Genomic DNA, 20,409 nt, shown 5'->3' on the forward strand with positions numbered 1-20,409 from the left:
CTAGTTATAATTATAATTATACAAAAGGGCCTAAACCAGTAAACCCTCTGTCTCTCAATCGCTCAAAGCCTCAAAGAGTCGTGAACCCTAACAACCCTCTCTGCCTCTCCCTGTCTCTCAATCTCTCGCAAATCATGTACAAGTTAACTAATTCTATTCCCTCTTTCAGACAAAAATTTGGTCTTCCCGCTCTATTTCCCTCTCATTTGCTCAGAACATTCTCTCAGACAAGTCATCCCGCTCTCAACCTTTCCTCCGGTCAGTGTCATTCTTTTCTCACACTCTCATTCTCATGTCTTCTCTTCTCTCAAAATCAGATCTAGATCTAGTCCCCATCCTCGTTGGTTCTATAATCTTCCGGTGGCATTCGGTCGCCAATTTTTTCGCTCGTCGCTGAAGATCGAAGACTAGAGACGAGAGAGTTGCTGCCAGCTGCATGCTCTGCCGCCTCCAAGCCTCGCCTGTTCCAAGCGAAGAATGGACGAAGCTGCTCCAAGCCTCGCCTCCTCTCCCGTCGACGAAGGTTGCTTAATTTAGAAATTTTCTGCTATGAAGGATTAAACTTCTAATTGCTTAATTTTTATTTTTTTTTATGTCTGGGTTGATTTCAATTCTAGTCTGGATTCCCTTGAAATGGATCTTGCTGGAGATATTATGTTGATTTGTAGATACAATTAGTTAATTGATTATGGACCTACCCAGAATGCTATTAATCATCTGCAGCATCAGAGATAACTCTGCACTCAATTAGTAGTGGCATATTGAGTAATCTCCTTAGAAGTCGTTCGTTGAAGTCCAAGAAGTGTAGTATGTGTAAATGTCCATGTATGTATATAATGTCCATGTTTGGTTATGCATAAGAAATGTGAGAGAGTGTGAGTTTTTCCTTTAGGATCCTCTTCAAAAAAACCATCAGTATAATACTGCTATAGTCAGCATCTTACAATGTCTCACTGTAAATCTCCATAGTGCCTCAAACCTCCAGAAAGAATTTGCAGTGCTGTTGACATCCCTACAATTGTCAAAAGTATTCGATGTCTATTTCTGCCTAAATGACTTAATTGTGCATTTTTGGATTGCAGAGTGTGCAAATTCTGTTATTCCTGCATATATACCCATTATAGAGAAGAGAAAGGATACGCCATTCACAGCCAGTCACAAGGAATGGCAACAAGTACGTAGGGGACGCTATGTGGAATTCAACTTGGTATGAAATTCAGCTCCAGTTTCTTCAAGTTCAATTTTTACAAGCATTTGAGCATTTTCTAACATTAAGTGTTCTACTTTGAATTGAAGGTCTACGATCGTGGAACTACATTTGGACTGAAGACAGGTGGTCGGATAGAGAGCATCCTTGTTTCACTTCCACTAACTGCTAGATGGGAATATGGCCATGTAAGTCTACCTCAACTCTATTCTTTCATCTCTTAGAAATAAAAAAGCAGAAATAATCTCAATCACAAGAAATTGCCACCCATTGCAGCAACCAGCAGAGGGGACTGAAGAATGGCGACTATTGGATGCTTGTATCAACCTGCTCTACCTTTTGATTGGGTTAAATGATACGCTGTAAACCTATATCACTCTAGTCATAATATGCCTAATACATAAAATAGGTGGTACGAAAAAGATGGCCGCAAAACTGACAAATGGAAGACTCAATCTCAAGACCAGAGGCATTCAGCCAGAAAAAGGTCAGGCACGTATTCCTTTACCATTGCGGTATATGCCAGGTTCAAAGGATCCATTTGTGAGTTTGGTTCCATTTACATGAGTCCGGAATGGCTTTTTTGCCGAATTGTTTACCACTCCATTTGGCACACTCTTCTTTAGATGGGCTTCCAGTTGATGAGAGTTGCTGTTGGGATCCACAGGGATGATATTGAATCTGCCATCAAGACGTACCATTTAATGTCTCAAAGATGGTTCACACATGCATCCCCAACTCTTTTTAATGGTGGAACTCCAAGACCTCAAGTAGGTTGACTAGTCATTTTGCTATGTTACAACCACTATTTCTTTGCTTTTGTATTACACTGCTATTGTGTTTTTTTTTTTTTTTTATTAATGATGATCACACATGTTATTCTTTGTAGTTATATTAATGGAATATTTATTAACCATCACATTGTTCTCTTGTTTTGCTTACAGTTAAGTAGCTGCTTTCTTATCTGCATGAAAGAGGATAGCATTGATGGCATATATGATACTCTCAAGGAGTGTGCTGTAATTAGCAAATCAGCAGGAGGAATTGGTATTTCTGTGCACAATATTCGTGCTACTGGGAGTTATATTCGTGGAACAAATGGGGCATCCAATGGAATTGTTCCTATGGTACGTGTGTTCAATGATACTGCACGATATGTTGACCAGGGGGGTGGCAAAAGAAAAGGCATGTGATCATGTTCTGTTCTATTTCACAGATTTGAGCTGTGGTAGTACCTTATATTGCTTTTTCTCATGCTGCTCTTTGCTCCATACAGGTGCTTTTGCTGTTTATCTTGAGCCATGGCATGCAGATATCTTTGAGTTTCTGGATTTAAGAAAAAACCATGGAAAGGTATTGTTGGATTCATAATGTTCTTGCATGTATAGTAGTTAGTTGGACATGAAATATTATGGTTTGACCTATATTATGATTATCCTGCACAACACTGTTGACTCCTTGTAAAAGCTTTTGGTTACTCAATAATTGATGATATAAGGTGATATGCCATTTTCAGGAAGAGCATCGAGCCCGGGATCTTTTCTATATTCTCTGGGTACCTGATTTATTTATGGAGAGAGTACAAAGAAATGGGCAATGGTCATTGTTTTGTCCAAATGAGTCCCCTAGATTGGCAGATTGCTGGGGTGAAGAATTCAGCAAACTCTATACGCAATATGAAACAAAGGTACTGTTGCATTGTTCAAGTACACCGCACACTGGATAGTTTCTTCTTGGTACTTGATTCTTATCAGTTTTCTCTTTTACTCGGGGCAAGGCCAAGAAAGTTGTACATGCACAAAATTTGTGGTTTGAAATTTTGAAGTCCCAGATAGAAACAGGGACTCCTTACATGCTATATAAAGTGAGTTGTATGTGCTATGAGTGTTCATTTGTGGTATTGCTTCAGTTATCCTTAATTTTTTTTCCTTCATTATTGTAGGATTCTTGCAATAGAAAAAGCAACCAACAGAATCTTGGTACTATTAAATCTTCTAACTTGTGTACTGAGATTATTGAGTACACAAGTCCAGATGAAACTGATGTCTGCAATCTGGCTTCGATTGCTTTTCCACGATTTGTGAAGGAGAAGGTAATTCCAATGGCATGGTTATGCATGTTTATTATGGAGTACTGCTTTTGCTTAAAATATAATGCTTGGCTTTATCATTCTGCTATGTGCAGGGGTACCAAATGAATCTCAACCATCTAAGCTAGCTATCTCTTATAATGTTATGTTGACTACGTACTAACTAATTTATTTACTCACTTTTTACATGTAGTTCCAACAAGTTGATTATGACAAAACGGTTATTGATCGGGTGCGTTCAGAATGAGCCGATGTTGTATCAAGTCATATAGAGTAGGTATGATTTGATGATTCGAACGTTGTGGTCATTTAGACTTAGTTCGTGGAAATGTTTTTTGTAGTATTATGACTTGGATGGTGATTCGATTTGAATTGGTCATGAAAGTATTTAGACTTGTTTATTAGTTCTTTTGTATTTTGAATCTTAACTTGTGCAAAATTATGTAAATACACTTGGTGATGGTGAATGGATAAATTAATTTTGTATATTATTAAAATTTAAGCAGGTTAAAAACAGTTAAAACCGTTGAGACAACGGTTAAAAACCGTTGTCTATTTTACAACAGACAATAGTTTAAAACTGTTGTCTTTTCTACAAAAGGCAACAGTTTATGAGCGTGACTTTTAACAACAGCGGTTTCAACAACACACAATAGACAACAGTTTATAACTGTTGTCTTTCAAAGAAAAGACAACGGTTAAAAATCATTGTGTTTTAGAGAAAAGACAACGGTTAAAATCCGTTGTCTATGTGCATGACTTTTAACAACACCGGTTTTAACAACACACAATAGACAACGGTTAAAAAACCGTTGTCTTTTCTATAAAAGACAACGGTTAAAAACCGTTGTCTATATTCGTGATTTTTAACAACACCGGTTTCAACAACAATAAATAGACAACGGTTAAAAACCGTTGTCGTTTCTAGAAAAGACAACGGTTTAAAATCGTCGTCTATGTGCGTGACTTTTAACGACACCGGTTTCGACAACAGTAAATAGACAACGGTTAAAAAACCGTTGTCGTTTCTAGAAAAGACAACGATTTAAAACCATTGTCTATGTGCGTGACTTTTAACAACACCGGTTTCAACAACACTTAATAGACAACGGTTAAAAAACCGTTGTCGTTTCTAGAAAAGACAACGGTTAAAAAACCGTTGTCTATGCGCGGGACTTACAACAACACCGGCTTCAACAACAGAAATTATACCCCTACGACAACGGTTATTAACCGTTATCTATGTGCATTTTTCTTGTAGTGGACCTAACTTGGTTGGGGTTGTCCCAGTTAGTATTAGTATATTTTAATTTATCAAGTTATTTGTTTACATGTACAGAAACTAATAACTGTAGGTACAAAATGTATTAACTGAAGGTACAAAATTTTTATATTAGGATTCATAATGCAATATGAACTATGGCCTATGATATAACAATTGGCATTGCAAATTATTGTGTGGACCGTGGTCCACGGCAAAAATATCGTCGTGAATATTATGAGTGAAAATAATGTACATTATGTGTTAGAATAATGTATATTACGTGTTAGAATAATGTATATTTCGTGTTAGAATAATAAAACATCTGGGATAATATAATGTATATTATGCTTTAGAATAATGTATATTATGAATTATAAAAATGCATGTTGCAGCTAGGGACAAAAAAAATAAAATTAAAAAAAACGACGTCGTTTTTATACTTGATTCACACAACTGTACTATTGTCGTGCACTGGCTTGGATTTGGTTTCGTAAACAAGAAGTCAACAATATGGCTGGTGGGTTTGGCCGTTTGGGTTGGCCAGGAATTGAATGGTCTGAGAAAGGTAAGAGGCACTAGCTAGTACTAGATTTGGATTTTATAAATTCGGACACAATAATTCTACTTCTTTTTGTAAAAAATAAGAACTGATTTTGGTTATTCATCAATGATTCAGACTAATTTTACTAAAAATATGCAATTAATTTTATAATTATTGTAAATTTTTAAATTTATTATATTTATAAAATTGACTCTATCCGGATCTTTTTTTCTTATTTATCAACAACTATCAAATGTTAATTTGTCCAAATGGATTAATTAAATCAGCATGCACTTTTTACTTGAAAGTCTTAGCTTATTGGGGAAAACGAGGAATATATTCCCATGTACTGGCTTGGGTTTGGTTTTGCGAACAAGGTGTCAATAATATGGGTTGGCAAGAAATTGAATGATCTAAGAAAGGGTACCATAGACTAGGGTTGATATTGTTATGTAACTTCAGTTAACACATTCTGTATCTATAGTTAATAGTTTCAGTACATGTAAAGTTGTAAACAAATAACTTGATAATTGCTGACACATAATATGATAGCTACATGTACATAAACTATTAACTGAAGGTACAGAATGTGTCAACTATAGATACAGAATCTGAAGGTTATTTTACTGGCAAATAATATGATAGCTACATGTACAGAAACTATCAACGGCAACTACAGAATGTGTCAATTATAGATACAGAATCTGAAAGTTATTTTTGGACTGGGGTCTACAATGCAAGGTAGACTCTGGTCCATGGTACAATTTGCCGAATTCTACACTTAGAATAATTGAAGGAGCTAATAATATTGATACATTAATAATTCAAGGTGATAAAAAATACTATAAGTATATTATTTAGAGGGAAAAAAATACAATATTTCCAAAATATAATTTAAAAGAGTATGTTGTATGGCGTAGGAGTATAAATATGTGCTGTGTAGCATGATGTTGTTGAGGTAAGATGTGGTACCACATTGGGGCTTCAACATACCAAACAATAATGGAAAATTTGGGAGGAGAAAGAAAAAATAGTAACAATAATAATGATGAAGAAAAGCTGGTGGAGGAGGTGGCCGCCGGCGGCAACGGCGGCCGCGCCAATCAACCCTTCCACCACAACCTTCACCACATTATTCCAAGTAACGTTGTCAAAATCCTTGTCCCTTTTATGATCGTAACGTTGTCGTGTCTCTTTCTTTATCTATCCACCTCTACTAGACAACTCTTCCCCAACAACCTCTCCAACTTGAATGATGGAAACTTTTCTGTTACTTCATCTCCTTCTGCGCACACTACTACTCCCAACAAAACCATTCCTTCTTCATCCATGGTAAGTTATTCTAATTTTATACATTTTTTTTTAGAACCTACATGAAGAAGATAAGTTATCATTATTTGATACCCATGAACTAGGAGTGACCGAAAGAGTAAAAATTGGAACAACAAGTAAGATAATTCAATTTCCTCAAAAAAAAAAAAGTAATAGCTAGAATTCAATTTAAATATGGTATTGTAATTGCATGCATGTAATGTTTTCTTTAATTTTAAACCTTGAATTTATTGGCATGGAATCTAGAATATTGATCCTAATATGATAATTTTAGTTGTAATATTACTCTGCATTATATATATATATATATATATATATATATATATATATATATATATATATATATATATTCTCAATTTCTCATTGTATTATGAACAGAGAAAAGGGTCAAATAGACCCTTAAACTTTATTCAAAAGGGCAATTAGGCCCCTGAACTTTATAAAAGAGCAATTAACACTTGAACTTGTTATTTTGGAGCATCTAAGCCCAGTAGCCGGTTATTTACCTGAAATAACAGGTCATTTAAAATTTCGGCGAAAAAATAAAATTTCCGGCGACGAATTTTTTTTTTTATTTTTATTTTTTAAAAGCCTTCCACCGGAGAAGGCGACCAGCACCTCTGGTTGCCATCTCCATTGGAGAAGACGACCAGAGGTGCTGGTCGCCTTCTCTAATGGAGAGGACGACCAGTCCGGTCGTCTTCTCCAATGGAGAAGGCGACCAGATCTGGTCGCCTTCTCTATTCGAGAAGATGACCGGACAGTCTTCTCCAATGGAGAAGACGACCGGAAATTGCTCCGGCGAATTTTTTTTTTTTTCCGGTTTTTAGCATGGTCAACCATGAATTCCGGCGGTCAACAGCAGTAATTTATCGGTAACCTGTTGGTTACTGATAAATTGAGCTTATTTGACTCAAAATGATAAGTTTAAGTGTTTAATTGCACTTTTTTTTAAGTTCAGAGGCCTAATTGCCCTTTTGAGTAAAGTTCAAGGGTCTATTTGACCATTTTCTCTTATGAACACGTACGCTTAGTTAATCCATAATACTAATCCTAATTGATAGGAAATATTCCTTAGATTTAACCTCCCTTTACGTCCCATATCCTGGTTTTGTAGTCGGTCAGAGTCAAACGATTCGGGTCAAAATCAATATTTAACCCTATATCTCCAATCTATCTCTACAACACTTACACAGGACTACATGAGGAAACTCTCCCGGCCCTCTCTTTATACTATGAAATAATAAAAAGCTTCTTCAAGCCTAACTCTGGGATCTTCTCTCCTTTGTTCAAACAATTTCCATATGAATTATATACATACAAAATACATGAATGCAGGAAACAGAATGTATTATCACTAATCATTCTTCTTTAATTTGACTTTTCAAAAATTTTGAACTATCCAATTTTTTTTGTACCAGGGAATGGACATTTAATATAGAAACTAAAAGTCTAAAGCAATCAATATAACATAGCAGGAGTGCAAGCTATGATTTAATTACTATAGTTTATTGCTAATTTATTATTAGGGTTTCGTAGGGTGGGCGCCCTGCCCAAGTCAAATGTTAGGATATCTATAATTCTTCATTTTGTTATATTTTTTTTTTTTACCATTTGACACTTAAGAATAATTTATGTATGCAAGATGTTACTATATACATGTAGAGAACTTATTATTGTATCTCCACAATTACCCACGGTATCCCTAAATTACCACTTATTATAAAAGATTAAAAAACAAATTTCATTTTTTTTTTTTAATTTTATGGGACAGCGTTCAAGTCAAATATTAAAAAATATAACCAATTTAGATGGAGCGTTATGCTGTGCATCCGTATGCACCACCAAATATTAAAAAATATAACCAATTTAGATGGAGCGTTATGCTGTGCATCCGTATGCACCATGCATGGTGCATACGGATGCAAAAATGACGTTGTTTAAGCGTCTAACTTTAAAAAAAAAAATAAATCAGAATTGCATAACTACACATCCATAATTTCACTACACTATCATAATTTCATAACTATACATCCAGAATTGCATAAATACACTTTCAGAATTGCATAACTACACTTCCAGAATTGCATAACTACACATCCATAACTTCATAACTACACATCCATAATTGCATAACTACACTTCCAGAATTGCATAACTACACATCCATAACTTCATAACTACACATCCATAATTGCATAACTACACTTCCAGAATCGCATAACTACACTTCCAGAATTTCATAACTAAAAAATTCAAAATGAATGAACTAAAAATGAATAACATAATGTTGTTGCTCGGAATCGAAACTGATTTTTTTTTTTTAAGTAGGGTGCGCGTTTTATACAAAACGACGTCGTTTTTGCATCCGTATGCACCATGCATGGTGCATACGGATGCACAGCATAATTTGCCAATTTCAACCGTTATGTGGTGGAATCATATCCACCTTGCAAGGTGGCATTGTTCTATGTCATAATTACTAAACTATATGTTCATAATTATAAAGCTATATATTCATAATTTTTGAACTTCATATTCATAATTATTGAACTCTATATTTACAATTACAAAATTATATGTTCATAATTATAAAGTTATATATTCATAATTTTTGAATTTCATATTCAGAATCATTGAATCTCTATATTCATAATTACAAAACTATATGTTCATAATTTTTGAACTATATATTCATAATTATAAACAATTTTGAAATCGTGTCCACCTTGCAAGGTGGACACGGTTCCGCAGCATAATTTGCCTGTGAACACGGACTAATTCGATTATGTACACTAGATTTAATTTTAATAACAAAAAAAAAAAAAAAAAAAAAAAAGAGATATAAAAGCAGTGAGTTAATAATTAATAAGCCATATATTCTTATTAATTAGTAGTTAATTTCACTCGTATAATCTTAACTGGTAGGAAAAGGTGGTTGAGAACAATTTAGAGGAAGTGTTGGAGAAGGCAGCCATGGCAAACAGAACAGTGATCATAACAACCTTAAACGCAGCATGGACAGCCTCTGGCAGCATATTTGATATGTTTTTGGAGAGTTTTAGGATTGGGAACCAAACAGAAGGCCTGTTGAAACACGTGGTAGTGGTGGCCATGGACAAAACCGCTTACGCTCGATGCCGTGAATTACACCCTCATTGCTACGCCTTGACCACCGACGGAGTTGACTTCTCCGGCCAGGCCAATTTCATGACCAAACACTACTTGAAGATGATGTGGAGGAGGACGGACTTTTTGCGGCTGGTTCTTGAAATGGGATATAGCTTCATTTTTACGGTATATATATATATATATATATATATATATATATATATATATAAAAGCATATTTTTGAATTATTAATTGTTGGACGGGGATCGGTGAATGGTTAAGTTTAGCAATGGGTGGATAGGGAATTGTTGGGTTGAGGGCGATGAAGGAAGGTCAAGTCCAACACCATGCTTGTCTCTTGAAAGTCTCAGAAATGTGATAGATAGCCGTATAAAGAAATAAAGTGTCCGGCTTTGTAATCCTAGTTGGTAAACGATGATCACAATGAACTAATGAAGTAAACCAATCTAGGTTATCCATAACTCAAATCATTGGGGCAAAAATTTGAACTCGTGACATTGTGTTTACAAGCGTGAATCTCTTACCATCTTAGTTTGGGGTCGGGGTAGCTGTAAGCGGTCAAGTCTAGCATTGGTGACTAGGAGGTTGTTGGATAGAGGCTGGTGAAGAGTCAAATTTAGTACCGTGCCTTTTAAAAATAATAAAATTGTGTCTTCATAATTATAGTTTTTTATGTAACTAATAATAAATCTTTGATCCTAACAGTTTTATATGAGATGATCTTACATAAATTTTTATATTTTTTAATAGGACGCTGATATAATGTGGCTTCGTCAACCATTCTCACAGTTGTACCCGGACACCGACTTTCAAATTGGATGCGACCAATACCGGTATGACTCTTCTGACTTAAACAACTACGCAAACGGCGGCTTCTACTATGTAAAATCAAACAACCGCTCCATCGAATTTTACAAATTTTGGTCCAAATCGAGAGAGGCTTTTCCGGGGAAGAACGAACAAGACGTGATAAACATCATCAAATTCGATCCTTTCATTAAACAGATTGGGTTAAAAATAAGGTTTCTGAACACGGCTTACTTCGGAGGGTTTTGCGAGCCCAGCCAAGACCTTAATTTGGTGTGCACAATGCATGCCAATTGTTGTGTTGGTCTTGACAGCAAAATTCATAACCTTAAAATGGTTATTGATGATTGGAAGAATTATATGGGATTAGCCAGCAATGAGAGGACATCCAGGCCAAGAAAATGGACAGTTCCAAGACGATGCGGGTAATCTGTATCTACCTCTACAAACTTAATAAGAGCTAATAAAGTTAGGTCTTATAAAAAATGGCCAATAAAATTAAGTCATAATGAGAACTAAATAATGTTGGTGTAACTGTTTGTTGAAATAAATAATTCATATTATTTTGATTTTAATATTTTTTTTTATTTTTCCTATTTTACCCTCTATTATATCATTTACTTTTTTCCTAGATATTCATGCATTATATTCCGTTAGTTAAACTTTAGTAACAGATAACAGAATATTTTATTAACTATTTATTATTGTTAACTTATTTATTTATTGATTTTTATAAGAAAAGTCTTAGGTTTGAATTCCATCCCAATAAAATTTTGACATAATTGTTAAATATATACAATGAATATGTAAGAGTGTATTAAAAAATACAAAAAAATAATAATAATAACATGAACTTTGGTCAATTAATTAGAATCACACATTGGAAATAGAATCACACATTGGGAATTGATGAAGCGTTATACCTAATTTACAATAGAGTTAATACTCAAAATGGTCCCTCAACTATGCCATAATTACCAATTTGGTCCTCAACTACCATTCTTACCCAATTAAGTCCTCAACTATGTAACTTTTACTCAATTAAGTCCTCAACTATACAATTCTTACCCAATTTAGTCCTCTGTATTAATTTGACTGTTTGTTGACTGTCAAAAGTCGGGATAAAATTATAATTTTATAAGATTTCTCCTTCCTCTCCATTTAGCAGCGCCAAACCATGCAGCAATACACTCCGATCAGATTTCGATCGTCAAAAAATCGTTGGAAATCAAATTCATGGGCTATCCGATGCATAACCACTACTTCGATACTGACAGGTTTAGAACCCAACCGGAGCTTATTGCTACATGGTTTGGCGCTGCTAAATGAGGAGGAAGGAGAAAACTTGTAAAATTACAACTTTATTTCCACTTTTGACAGTCAACAAACAGTCAAATTGACAAAGGACTAAATTGGGTAAAAATTGTATAGTTGAGGACTTAATTGAGTAAGAATGATAGTCGAGGACTAAATTGGTAATTACGACATAGTCGAGGGACTATTTTGGGTATTAACTCTTTACAATATATATTCAACATAGTTAACAAACTATGCTTATGAGTTAATTTCAGAAAAGGTCCTCCGACTATCATGATTTTCCATATTTAGTCTTTGTCTTTTAATTTGGACGAATTAAACCCTTGACAATTAAAACTTTTCCACCAAAGGTCCTTCTGTTATCTCAACGTTAATTTAACGTCAAATTAAGGGGTATCTTTGTCTTTTCCTAGCCTGTGCGTCTTCATCATCTTCATTTCCCTATTCAGTTGCGCAAAACACCCTTCGATCTGGTTCCTTTTCGCTTTGAGTGTGGTATAACTCTATCGTGCTGAAGATGAGTTTCTGCCCCTTCAATCTCTCCCAAAAATATTCTTCCCATCTGTTATGCCAATACCAAATGATTCAACAATTTCATACCCATTCATCAACATTCAGAATTTTCAATACTAGTACACCCATCTGTAATGCAAACTCAACTATGCAACACCACTTCTGAACAATACGATGAATTAATTCCGGTGACCTTTTTTTACCAAATAAAAAACATATAAAACAATGACTCGTTGACCATAATATTATTGAAGAAAGCTAATTGATATTAACCTTTTTGGAGATGGTGAGGACTGAGGAGGCATTTTCCAACGGCATCCATAACGACAACTTTGCTTCTGTCATGGGTGTCGGAGCCATAGGTGTTGACTTGGAAGACAGGTTCGCTGCTGCAACCGTAGGAAGAGAATTCGTCACCTGTAAAGTCTGTTATAATTCACGTTGAACTGCTGCAAGTTTTCTATCTTTGATCAGCGCCGCCGGCAGCGCTCCGGCAATCTTGTTATGGTTCAGATCCAACCAGATTAAATTGTTGGAAAACCCCATCACCTTGGAGAATTCGAACTGGAACGCGTTTCTCGACATGTTGATAATCTGGGCAGTCTTGTTTTTCCCGAACAAGGACGCCTCGCCTTCCAGCTTGTTCCGGGACAAGTCTATCCTGACAAAATCAAGTTTGGTTGTGGGAGAGATAAAGATCCGGCGTTGTGGGGAATTTCCAGAAAGATTCCGGGATAGTTCCGGTGAGCAAGGAGGAAGAGCTCTGGGCAGAATAAGGTCTGAAGAGGGGTGGTTTGAAAGCTGAATCTGGTCTGAAAGTCTGAAAGAGCTGCAGTAGAATCTAAGACCTTTGGTGGAGGATTTTACTGCCAAGAGGTTGACCTCACCATGAGGAATGAGGCCTCTTGTCTCTTGATATAAAGTTGTTGATGTGGTCTGCAATGCAGTGGCATGGAGTATCTGAGATGATGGCAGTTGCAGCAAATGAAGGTAACTCTGGCTGTTCCACACTTTTGCAATTTTTATTTGGCTTGCAGGTGCTGGTTCTATGGAGGAATAAGGAGTACCACCACTGGTATAGGGGTGGTCTGTGAGGGAGGAATAAGGAGGGTCCACCAAGAGTGGTGGACCTCTGCTGCAATAATGAATGGTCTGAATTTGGACAGAGAAGAGATAGCCTATTCTGCGGCCATATCCTAAAGCTTTGGGTGGAGGGCTGTGGCCGCCATGGAACTGATCCTTCTATGGGAATTGAGGTTTCATGTGGCTTGATTGTTGGAGTAAAAGCTCTGAAACAGAAATAGGAAAACAGAAAAGGAGGTTGCAGGTCTGATCTGATCTGTTTGCAGCAAAATGCTTAAGGGAGGGAGACCCTTGTTGTGTCTGAATGAGAATGGAAAATAGTAGGAGGAATAAGTGTTCAATGGTGGTACCCTTGGTGAGATCGTTCATGTCTAAGTGTTACGTCTCCAGGTTTTAATTTTGAGCTCATCGGCCTAGAGAATTTGGTTTCTTACTAACACTGGATCCCCATTTGTACAACGTATACATCCACGCCAACCGCACTGTGAAAATTACCTCTCCCACCGACGTGTTCAATATACTCGACCAAGATTAGGAAGAAGAAACCCAGCGAAGGAAATGACCCTTTTAGCCCTTCACTAACATCTATTTAACTCTTAGTTAACGGAAGGACCGATGGTGGAACAATTCTGATAGTCAAGGGTTTATTTCGTCCAAATTAAAAGATAATGACTGAATTTAGAAAATCACAATAGTCGGAGGACTATTGCTGGAATTAACTCTATGCTTATTATCATTGTCTTTTGTGGGAGAGGAGGATTTGATTATGTTTTTGAAGATGCATTGTGTCAAGGAACTAAAATAGCAATGAAGCACATCAGGGGATCGGACTAGATCAAATCTAGAATTTATTTATGGCGGAAGTGGCAACAAGAGGAAGCATGAATCACGTACGCCGATTAATAGGGGTCTGTTGCAAAAACTATGCTTGTGTACTATCCGGCCAGTGAATGTGCTTCCCTCTAAAACTATTATTGCACTAGTTAATCCAACATTTCTGCTACAGGTCGTCATAGTTATACATTCTAGAAATATTTATGTTTATGAAAAATTTGATTATCTTGCATTGATATACGTCATGATACCGAATGATACTTTGATAAATTTTAAAATACTAATTTAAAAATACACATTGAATATTGGATTATTCGTCCAATGCGTGTGCAGTAACTAGTACATCTATATCTATACTATATATAAAAACAAAATCATGAAATTTTAACTTCCCGCCCAATTCCTAAAAAATCTCTCTTCCCGATAAAATATATTGATTTCTAATTTCCCATTCGTACAATAATTCTGGGTAAAAATTCTATTCTAAAATTATAAAATAGTGTAATACAATTCGTATTGCAATCTATACTATATATAAAAACAAAATCCTGAAATTTTAACTTCCCGCCCAATTACTAAAAAATCTCTCTTCCCGATAAAATATATTGATTTATAATTTCCCATTCGTACAATAATTCTGGGTAAAAATTCTATTCTAAAATTATAAAATAGTGTAATACAATTCGTATTGCAATCTATACTCTCTCTCTCTCTCTCTCTCTCTCTCTCTCTCTCTATATATATATATATATATATATATATATATATATATATATATATATATATATATATCCTGAAATTTTAACTTCCCGCCCAATTCCTAAAAAATCTCTCTTCCCGATAAAATATATTGATTTCTAATTTCTCATTCGTACAATAATCTATACTATATATATAATAATAAAATCCTGGAATTTTAACTTCCGCCCAAGTCCTAAAAAATCTCTCTTCCCAATAAAATATATTGATTTCTACTTTCCCATTCGTACAATAATTCTGGGTAAAAATTCTATTCTAAAATTTTAAAATAGTGTAATACAATTCCCTTTGTACATCTATACTATATTAAATATATATAATAACAAAATCCTGGAATTTTAACTTCCCACCCAATTCCAAAAAAAATTCTCTTCCCAATAAAATATATTGATTTCTACTTTCCCATTTGTACAATAATTCTGGGTAAAAATTCTATTCTACAATTTTAAAATAGTGTAATACAATTCTCTTTGTACATCTATACTATCTATCTATCTATACTATATATAATAACAAAATCCTGGAATTTTAACTTCCCGCCCAATTCCTAAAAAATCTCTCTTCCCAATAAAATATATTGATTTCTACTTTCCCATTCGTACAATAATTCTCAGTAAAAATTCTATTCTAAAATTTTAAAATAGTGTAATACAATTCCCTTTGTACATCAATACTATATATAATAACAAAATCCTGGAATTTTAACTTCTCGCCCAATTCCTAAAAATTTCTCTTTCCAATAAAATATATTGATTTCTACTTTCCCATTCGTACAATAATTCTGGGTTAAAGTTGTTGTTGACTCAAAGTGTTTTGTCAAAGTTATGCAAAAAGAATTCCAGTTCTATAAAGGAATACCAGTCATAAGAGGAATAGCTAATGAAGAATACTAGTTCTAAAGAGAATTATATTGTTATTGAAGTTTTTCTAGTTCTAGTTTGATTAGGAATAGCTTTGTTTTTCACAAATATGTTAGGAGTAGTTACTATAAATAGGGATTGCCCTTTATTGTAGAACCCAAGCATTCAATATTAATCTTGTGAGGTACGAGAGTCTTTGAGAATAGGATACTAAATTCCCCTAGAAAGTAGTACATGCGTTTAGGTTTCAATAGTTTGGTAGGAAAGATCATTCTATTGTGTAATCTCAGGTTCCAAACAGTGTACTTTAAATATTGAGCTTTTAGTGGATTTAGGCAAGTTCTCAAATTGAGAAGTGCCTCGCAGATTAGGGTTGTTTGCCCGAACTGCGTTACAGATCATTTGTGTTACAACGTCAGTTTCAACATCACTGTGTGCTGCGCTTATACAAATTTTCAATTGCTATCCGAGCCAAACTGCTTAAGTTACTAGCAGGATCCTAATGGAGTTTCCAAGAGAAGGACTATCAAACACAGAAGGGATACAGTGCTATGAGTGCAAAGGGTTTGGACACATCCAGTCAGAATGTCCAACATACTTTAAAAGGAAGAACAAGACATGCATGACAACATTAAGTGATGACTCAGACAGTGAAGAAGACACCAACACCAATTTCATAGCATTCACCGCAATATCATGAAAATAACAACGGAGAAGATATACAAGAATTACTAGAGGCATATACTCAACTACATGCCAAATGGGAACAAATCATCAAAATAAATCTAGATCTCATGGAAGAAAATCAGTTTCTAAAAGATGAAAAAGATAGAGGAGAAAAACGCCTTAAAGATACTTAGAATGAATTAATGGAGTCGAAAGGCAGAGAGGCCAAACTGTTACAAGAAATCAAGGAACTAACTGAGAGGCCTTGATCTCCAAATCTAGCATCCAATGAAAGTCATTCTTTTGAAATTCCTGAAGTGTCGCAACATCACTTCCAACACCGAAGGAGGATCAGATGCTATTACTGTCACAGACTGGGGCACATAAAAGCATACTGCTTCAAAAGACAAAATGATCTATATTATAGACAAATCAACATAGATTGGTCAGTACAAAGCAAGAAAATCTGGGTAAGAAAAGATCAGAATGTTGCCTACACCTCAAAAACTAGCAAAGAGCAAAACGTATGGTATTTTGACAGCGGGTGTTCAAGGCATATGACATGAAATCCAGAAAATCTGGAAAACATTCAGTATAAGAATGAAGGACATATTACCTTTGGAGATGGAGGAAAAGGCCAGATCATTGCAAGTGACATCTTGAATGTCCATGGGCTGCCTAGGTTGCCAAAAGTCCTTTTAGTACAAAGTCTAAAAACAAATCTAATCAGCATAAGTCAGCTTTGTGAAGATGAACTCAAAGTAGAATTCTCTAAAGACAATTGCACTGTGTTTAATCAGAATCACAAGTGTGTCATGATTGGAAAAAGGTCCGCAAACAAATGCTATACATGGAATGGTGACCTATCTGGTTTACAGACAACTAACAAGCAAAAACAATCACGGCACCAACATATGGGACACATAAATTCTCATGACATCAAAGGGGACCAAGAAATATTCCTAGACTATTCAAGTTATTCATCAAACAGTAAGACCTTCAGTGCACACAGTACAATGGAATCCACGAATGTGGTTATTAATGACACAATTTCAAGAATAACCACTAATGATGACGAAAGTCCCAGAGTTGTTGAAACAACTGTTCCAACACCTCTGACTACTGTTATGCAGAATCACAAAACAGAAACCGAACCAGATGAAGAAAAGGATGATGGCTCTTCAACGATCATTATGAGCCCTGTTCTGATTTCACAGGAACCCTACTAAAATATTCAAGACGAACGCGAACCACCTCCAACCTGTTTGTGCGAGACAGCCCTGGAGGGCGAGGGTGGTATGACGGTTGCAACAGAGCGTTTTCCGGCCATGATTATGTCACCGGAAATTAGAGAAATTCCAGTTTCGTCTAGGTTATCCCATGAAGATCAGATCGGATATTTTAGAGATCATTTTGAAGAGCTTTCACCGAATTTTGTGCTATTTTCAGAAATTAATGATGGCGCAGAATTAGTACGTTCGAAATTCCGGTCAGGAAATCTAGATGCGATCGTAAGGCAGAAGAGACCGATTGATGGAATCTTCGTGGATTCATGTTTGCATGACCAGAATACATCTCCGATTAAAAGAATTCTCGACAGATTGTCTCAGCTTTGGTGTCGCGCTCCTCCGATGTGCAATTTCCCTTCGGGATGTCGCGATTGAGGAGAAGTGATGAAATCAAAGGCGTTGGTAGTAATAACAGAGGAAGAATAAATCAGAGGAGAAATTAGCTGTGATAGGCTGATGTAATTGGGATTTAAAAAAAAAAAACAAATCATACTCAACGATAGCACTCACCAATAACAGAGATACATGGAATCAATTAAAGGGGAGATGAGTCAAAAGTCAAAGTTTTTTTTTACATGAAATCAATTAAGGGGGATATGAGTTAGAAGTAAAAAGCTTTTTATGGAATCAAGGTTTTTGCCAAAAATTTGACAAAGGGGGAGAATGTTGACTCAAAGTGTTTTGTCAAAGTTGTGCAAAAAGAATTCCAGTTCTATAAAGGAATACCAGTCATAAGAGGAATAGCTAATGAAGAATACTAGTTCTAAAGGGAATTATATTATTATTGAAGTTTTTCTAGTTCTAGTTTGATTAGGAATAGCTTTGTTTTTCACAAATATGTTAGGAGTAGTTACTATAAATAGGGATTGCCCTTTATTGTAGAACCCAAGCATTCAATATTAATCTTGTGAGGTACGAGAGTCTTTGAGAATAGGATACTAAATTCCCCTAGAAAGTAGTACATGTGTTTAGGTTTCGATAGTTTGGTAGGAAAGATCATTCTATTATGTAATCTCAGGTTCCAAACAGTGTACTTTAAATATTGAGCTTTTAGTGGATTTAGGCAAGTTCTCAAATTGAGAAGTGAGATTAGGGTTGTTTGCCCGAACTGCGTTACAGATCGTTTGTGTTACAACGTCAGTTTCAACATCACTGTGTGCTGCGCTTATACAAATTTTCAGTTGTGATGTGTCAAAAGTTCGGCAAGGCATAACTTTTGACTCGGTTGTCCGTTTTGGACAAATGCTGTTTTGAAATCGCGTATTTTTTCGAGATCTATCCACCGCAAACTGCCGTAGGCGGTTTGGCCCACCAATTTCTTAAAAAAAATGCTTTATTAATTAGTTTCTAAGAAAAAACTATGAGAACCTTATGTTTTATTAATGAATTTTAAAATTTTTTAATTAAAAAATTGTCCCGTGCATTATTTGATAATCTCTCTTTATAATTGGTCAAATTATTTAATTATGGTAAATTAGGGAATAATTAATGATGGTAATAGAAATCCTAGCAGAATATTAGAATTGAGGGATAAAGTACAAATAAGCCACTGAACTATTTGGGAAACAGCAATTAAGCCATCAAACTCAAATAACCATCAAATAAGCCATTGAACCCAGAAAAAAAAAGAGCAAATAAGCCATTGAACCCTGAAAAAAAAAAAAAAAAAGAGCAATTAACATTTTTTATAGGTTAACTCCAAGTTTTTGCTGATTGGATTGCCAAATGTTTATTTTATTTACGTTTATTATTTTTTTATTAATATTATCCACTTGGATAGTATTATATTTTAAAATAATTATAATCAAAATAGTTTTATCTTGTTGAGATTTGATTTGTTTATTTATTATTATTTTTTCACTAGATTTTTTTGTTTAAAAAAATAATAATAAATAAATAAATAAATTAGATCTAGACAAGACAAAACTACTTTGATTATAATTACTTTAAAATATATTACTATGTAGATGGATTATAATAATAAAAAAACGTAAATAAAATAAACATTTGGCAATCCAGTCAGTAAAAACCTGGAGTTAACCTGTTAAAAATGTTAATTGCTCTTTTTTTCCGGGTTCAATGGCTTATTTGGGGGTTATTTGAGTTCGATGGCTTAATTGCTTTTTTCCAAATAGTTCAGTGGCTTATTTGTACTTTATCCGTCCCTAGAATTGAAGAATATTTAATTATTGTTATATTATTATTGCGACTCACGGAATACAATACAAGAATATTTAATTATGGTTATATTATTATTGTGTGCCTCACGGCCATTATATACTAACAAAACTTGAAAAGAAACTAATAATAATAATAATAATAATAATAATAATAATAATAATATAAGTGGTTAAAATAATATTTAAAAGTAATTAAGTGTTAATAATAATAGTAAGAATATTAACGTAAGAATTATAACATAGAATAAATCGTAATAATTATTAACTATAGTCTAGGATTAAATTTGGAATTGTCAGGAAAGATAAGCGACCTCTGGTGAAATTAACTCTTTATCGATTTAAATATTCTTAATATATTACAACAATTCTATTCCGTGCATCGCACGGGTGAAAATACTAGTTCTGGGTAAAAATTATATTCTAATATTATAAAATAGTGTAATACAATTCCTATTGCAATCTATACTATATATAAAAACAAAATCCTGAAATTTTAACTTCCCGCCTAATTCCTAAAAAATCTCTCTTTCCAATAA

The 20,409-nt window shown here is 34.6% G+C and overlaps 3 protein-coding genes across 4 annotated transcripts; all 3 read left to right on the forward strand.

The window, feature by feature from the left end:
• Window positions 1-477: 477 nt before the first annotated feature.
• LOC109168355 (oxygen-dependent coproporphyrinogen-III oxidase, chloroplastic-like) lies at window positions 478-1,776 on the forward strand. Its single transcript, XM_019317369.1, has 4 exons — window positions 478-523; window positions 1,029-1,207; window positions 1,297-1,395; window positions 1,484-1,776. Exons 1-4 carry the CDS (start codon window positions 478-480, stop codon window positions 1,571-1,573), a joined length of 414 nt encoding a protein of 137 aa, XP_019172914.1. The 3' UTR covers window positions 1,574-1,776.
• A 52-nt stretch (window positions 1,777-1,828) lies between these two features.
• LOC109168345 (ribonucleoside-diphosphate reductase large subunit-like) lies at window positions 1,829-3,650 on the forward strand. 2 transcript variants are annotated; one of them, XM_019317357.1, is made up of 7 exons: window positions 1,829-1,977; window positions 2,152-2,392; window positions 2,484-2,560; window positions 2,724-2,894; window positions 2,985-3,071; window positions 3,150-3,299; window positions 3,490-3,648. In XM_019317357.1, the coding sequence occupies exons 1-7, from the start codon at window positions 1,834-1,836 to the stop codon at window positions 3,541-3,543; spliced, it is 924 nt and encodes a 307-aa protein (XP_019172902.1). In that variant the 5' UTR covers window positions 1,829-1,833; the 3' UTR covers window positions 3,544-3,648. The 2 variants fall into 2 exon arrangements, with proteins under 2 accessions (XP_019172902.1, XP_019172904.1); XM_019317359.1 differs by lacking the exon at window positions 2,985-3,071 and having other exon boundaries at window positions 3,490-3,650.
• Window positions 3,651-6,072: 2,422 nt separating this feature from the next.
• On the forward strand, window positions 6,073-10,869 carry LOC109168342 (uncharacterized protein At4g15970-like). Its single transcript, XM_019317353.1, has 3 exons — window positions 6,073-6,433; window positions 9,362-9,730; window positions 10,316-10,869. Exons 1-3 carry the CDS (start codon window positions 6,104-6,106, stop codon window positions 10,799-10,801), a joined length of 1,185 nt encoding a protein of 394 aa, XP_019172898.1. The 5' UTR covers window positions 6,073-6,103; the 3' UTR covers window positions 10,802-10,869.
• The last annotated feature ends 9,540 nt before the right edge of the window (window positions 10,870-20,409 follow it).

The sequence above is a fragment of the Ipomoea nil genome, unplaced genomic scaffold, assembly GCF_001879475.1.
Source record: "Ipomoea nil cultivar Tokyo-kokei standard unplaced genomic scaffold, Asagao_1.1 scaffold3197, whole genome shotgun sequence".
In the NCBI taxonomy this organism is placed as follows: Eukaryota; Viridiplantae; Streptophyta; class Magnoliopsida; order Solanales; family Convolvulaceae; genus Ipomoea; species Ipomoea nil.

Coding starts and splice junctions, on each gene's coding strand:
- LOC109168355 (XM_019317369.1), top strand. CDS start 478: ATGGACGAAGCTGCTCCAAGCCTCGCCTCCTCTCCCGTCGACGAAG. Junction 524..1,028: donor CTCCTCTCCCGTCGACGAAG/GTTGCTTAATTT, acceptor AATTGTCAAAAG/TATTCGATGTCTATTTCTGC. Junction 1,396..1,483: donor CTAGATGGGAATATGGCCAT/GTAAGTCTACCT, acceptor CACCCATTGCAG/CAACCAGCAGAGGGGACTGA.
- LOC109168345 (XM_019317357.1), top strand. CDS start 1,834: ATGGGCTTCCAGTTGATGAGAGTTGCTGTTGGGATCCACAGGGATGAT. Junction 2,393..2,483: donor GGGGGGTGGCAAAAGAAAAG/GCATGTGATCAT, acceptor TGCTCCATACAG/GTGCTTTTGCTGTTTATCTT. Junction 2,895..2,984: donor ATACGCAATATGAAACAAAG/GTACTGTTGCAT, acceptor ACTCGGGGCAAG/GCCAAGAAAGTTGTACATGC.
- LOC109168342 (XM_019317353.1), top strand. CDS start 6,104: ATGGAAAATTTGGGAGGAGAAAGAAAAAATAGTAACAATAATAATGAT. Junction 6,434..9,361: donor CCATTCCTTCTTCATCCATG/GTAAGTTATTCT, acceptor CTTAACTGGTAG/GAAAAGGTGGTTGAGAACAA. Junction 9,731..10,315: donor GATATAGCTTCATTTTTACG/GTATATATATAT, acceptor ATTTTTTAATAG/GACGCTGATATAATGTGGCT.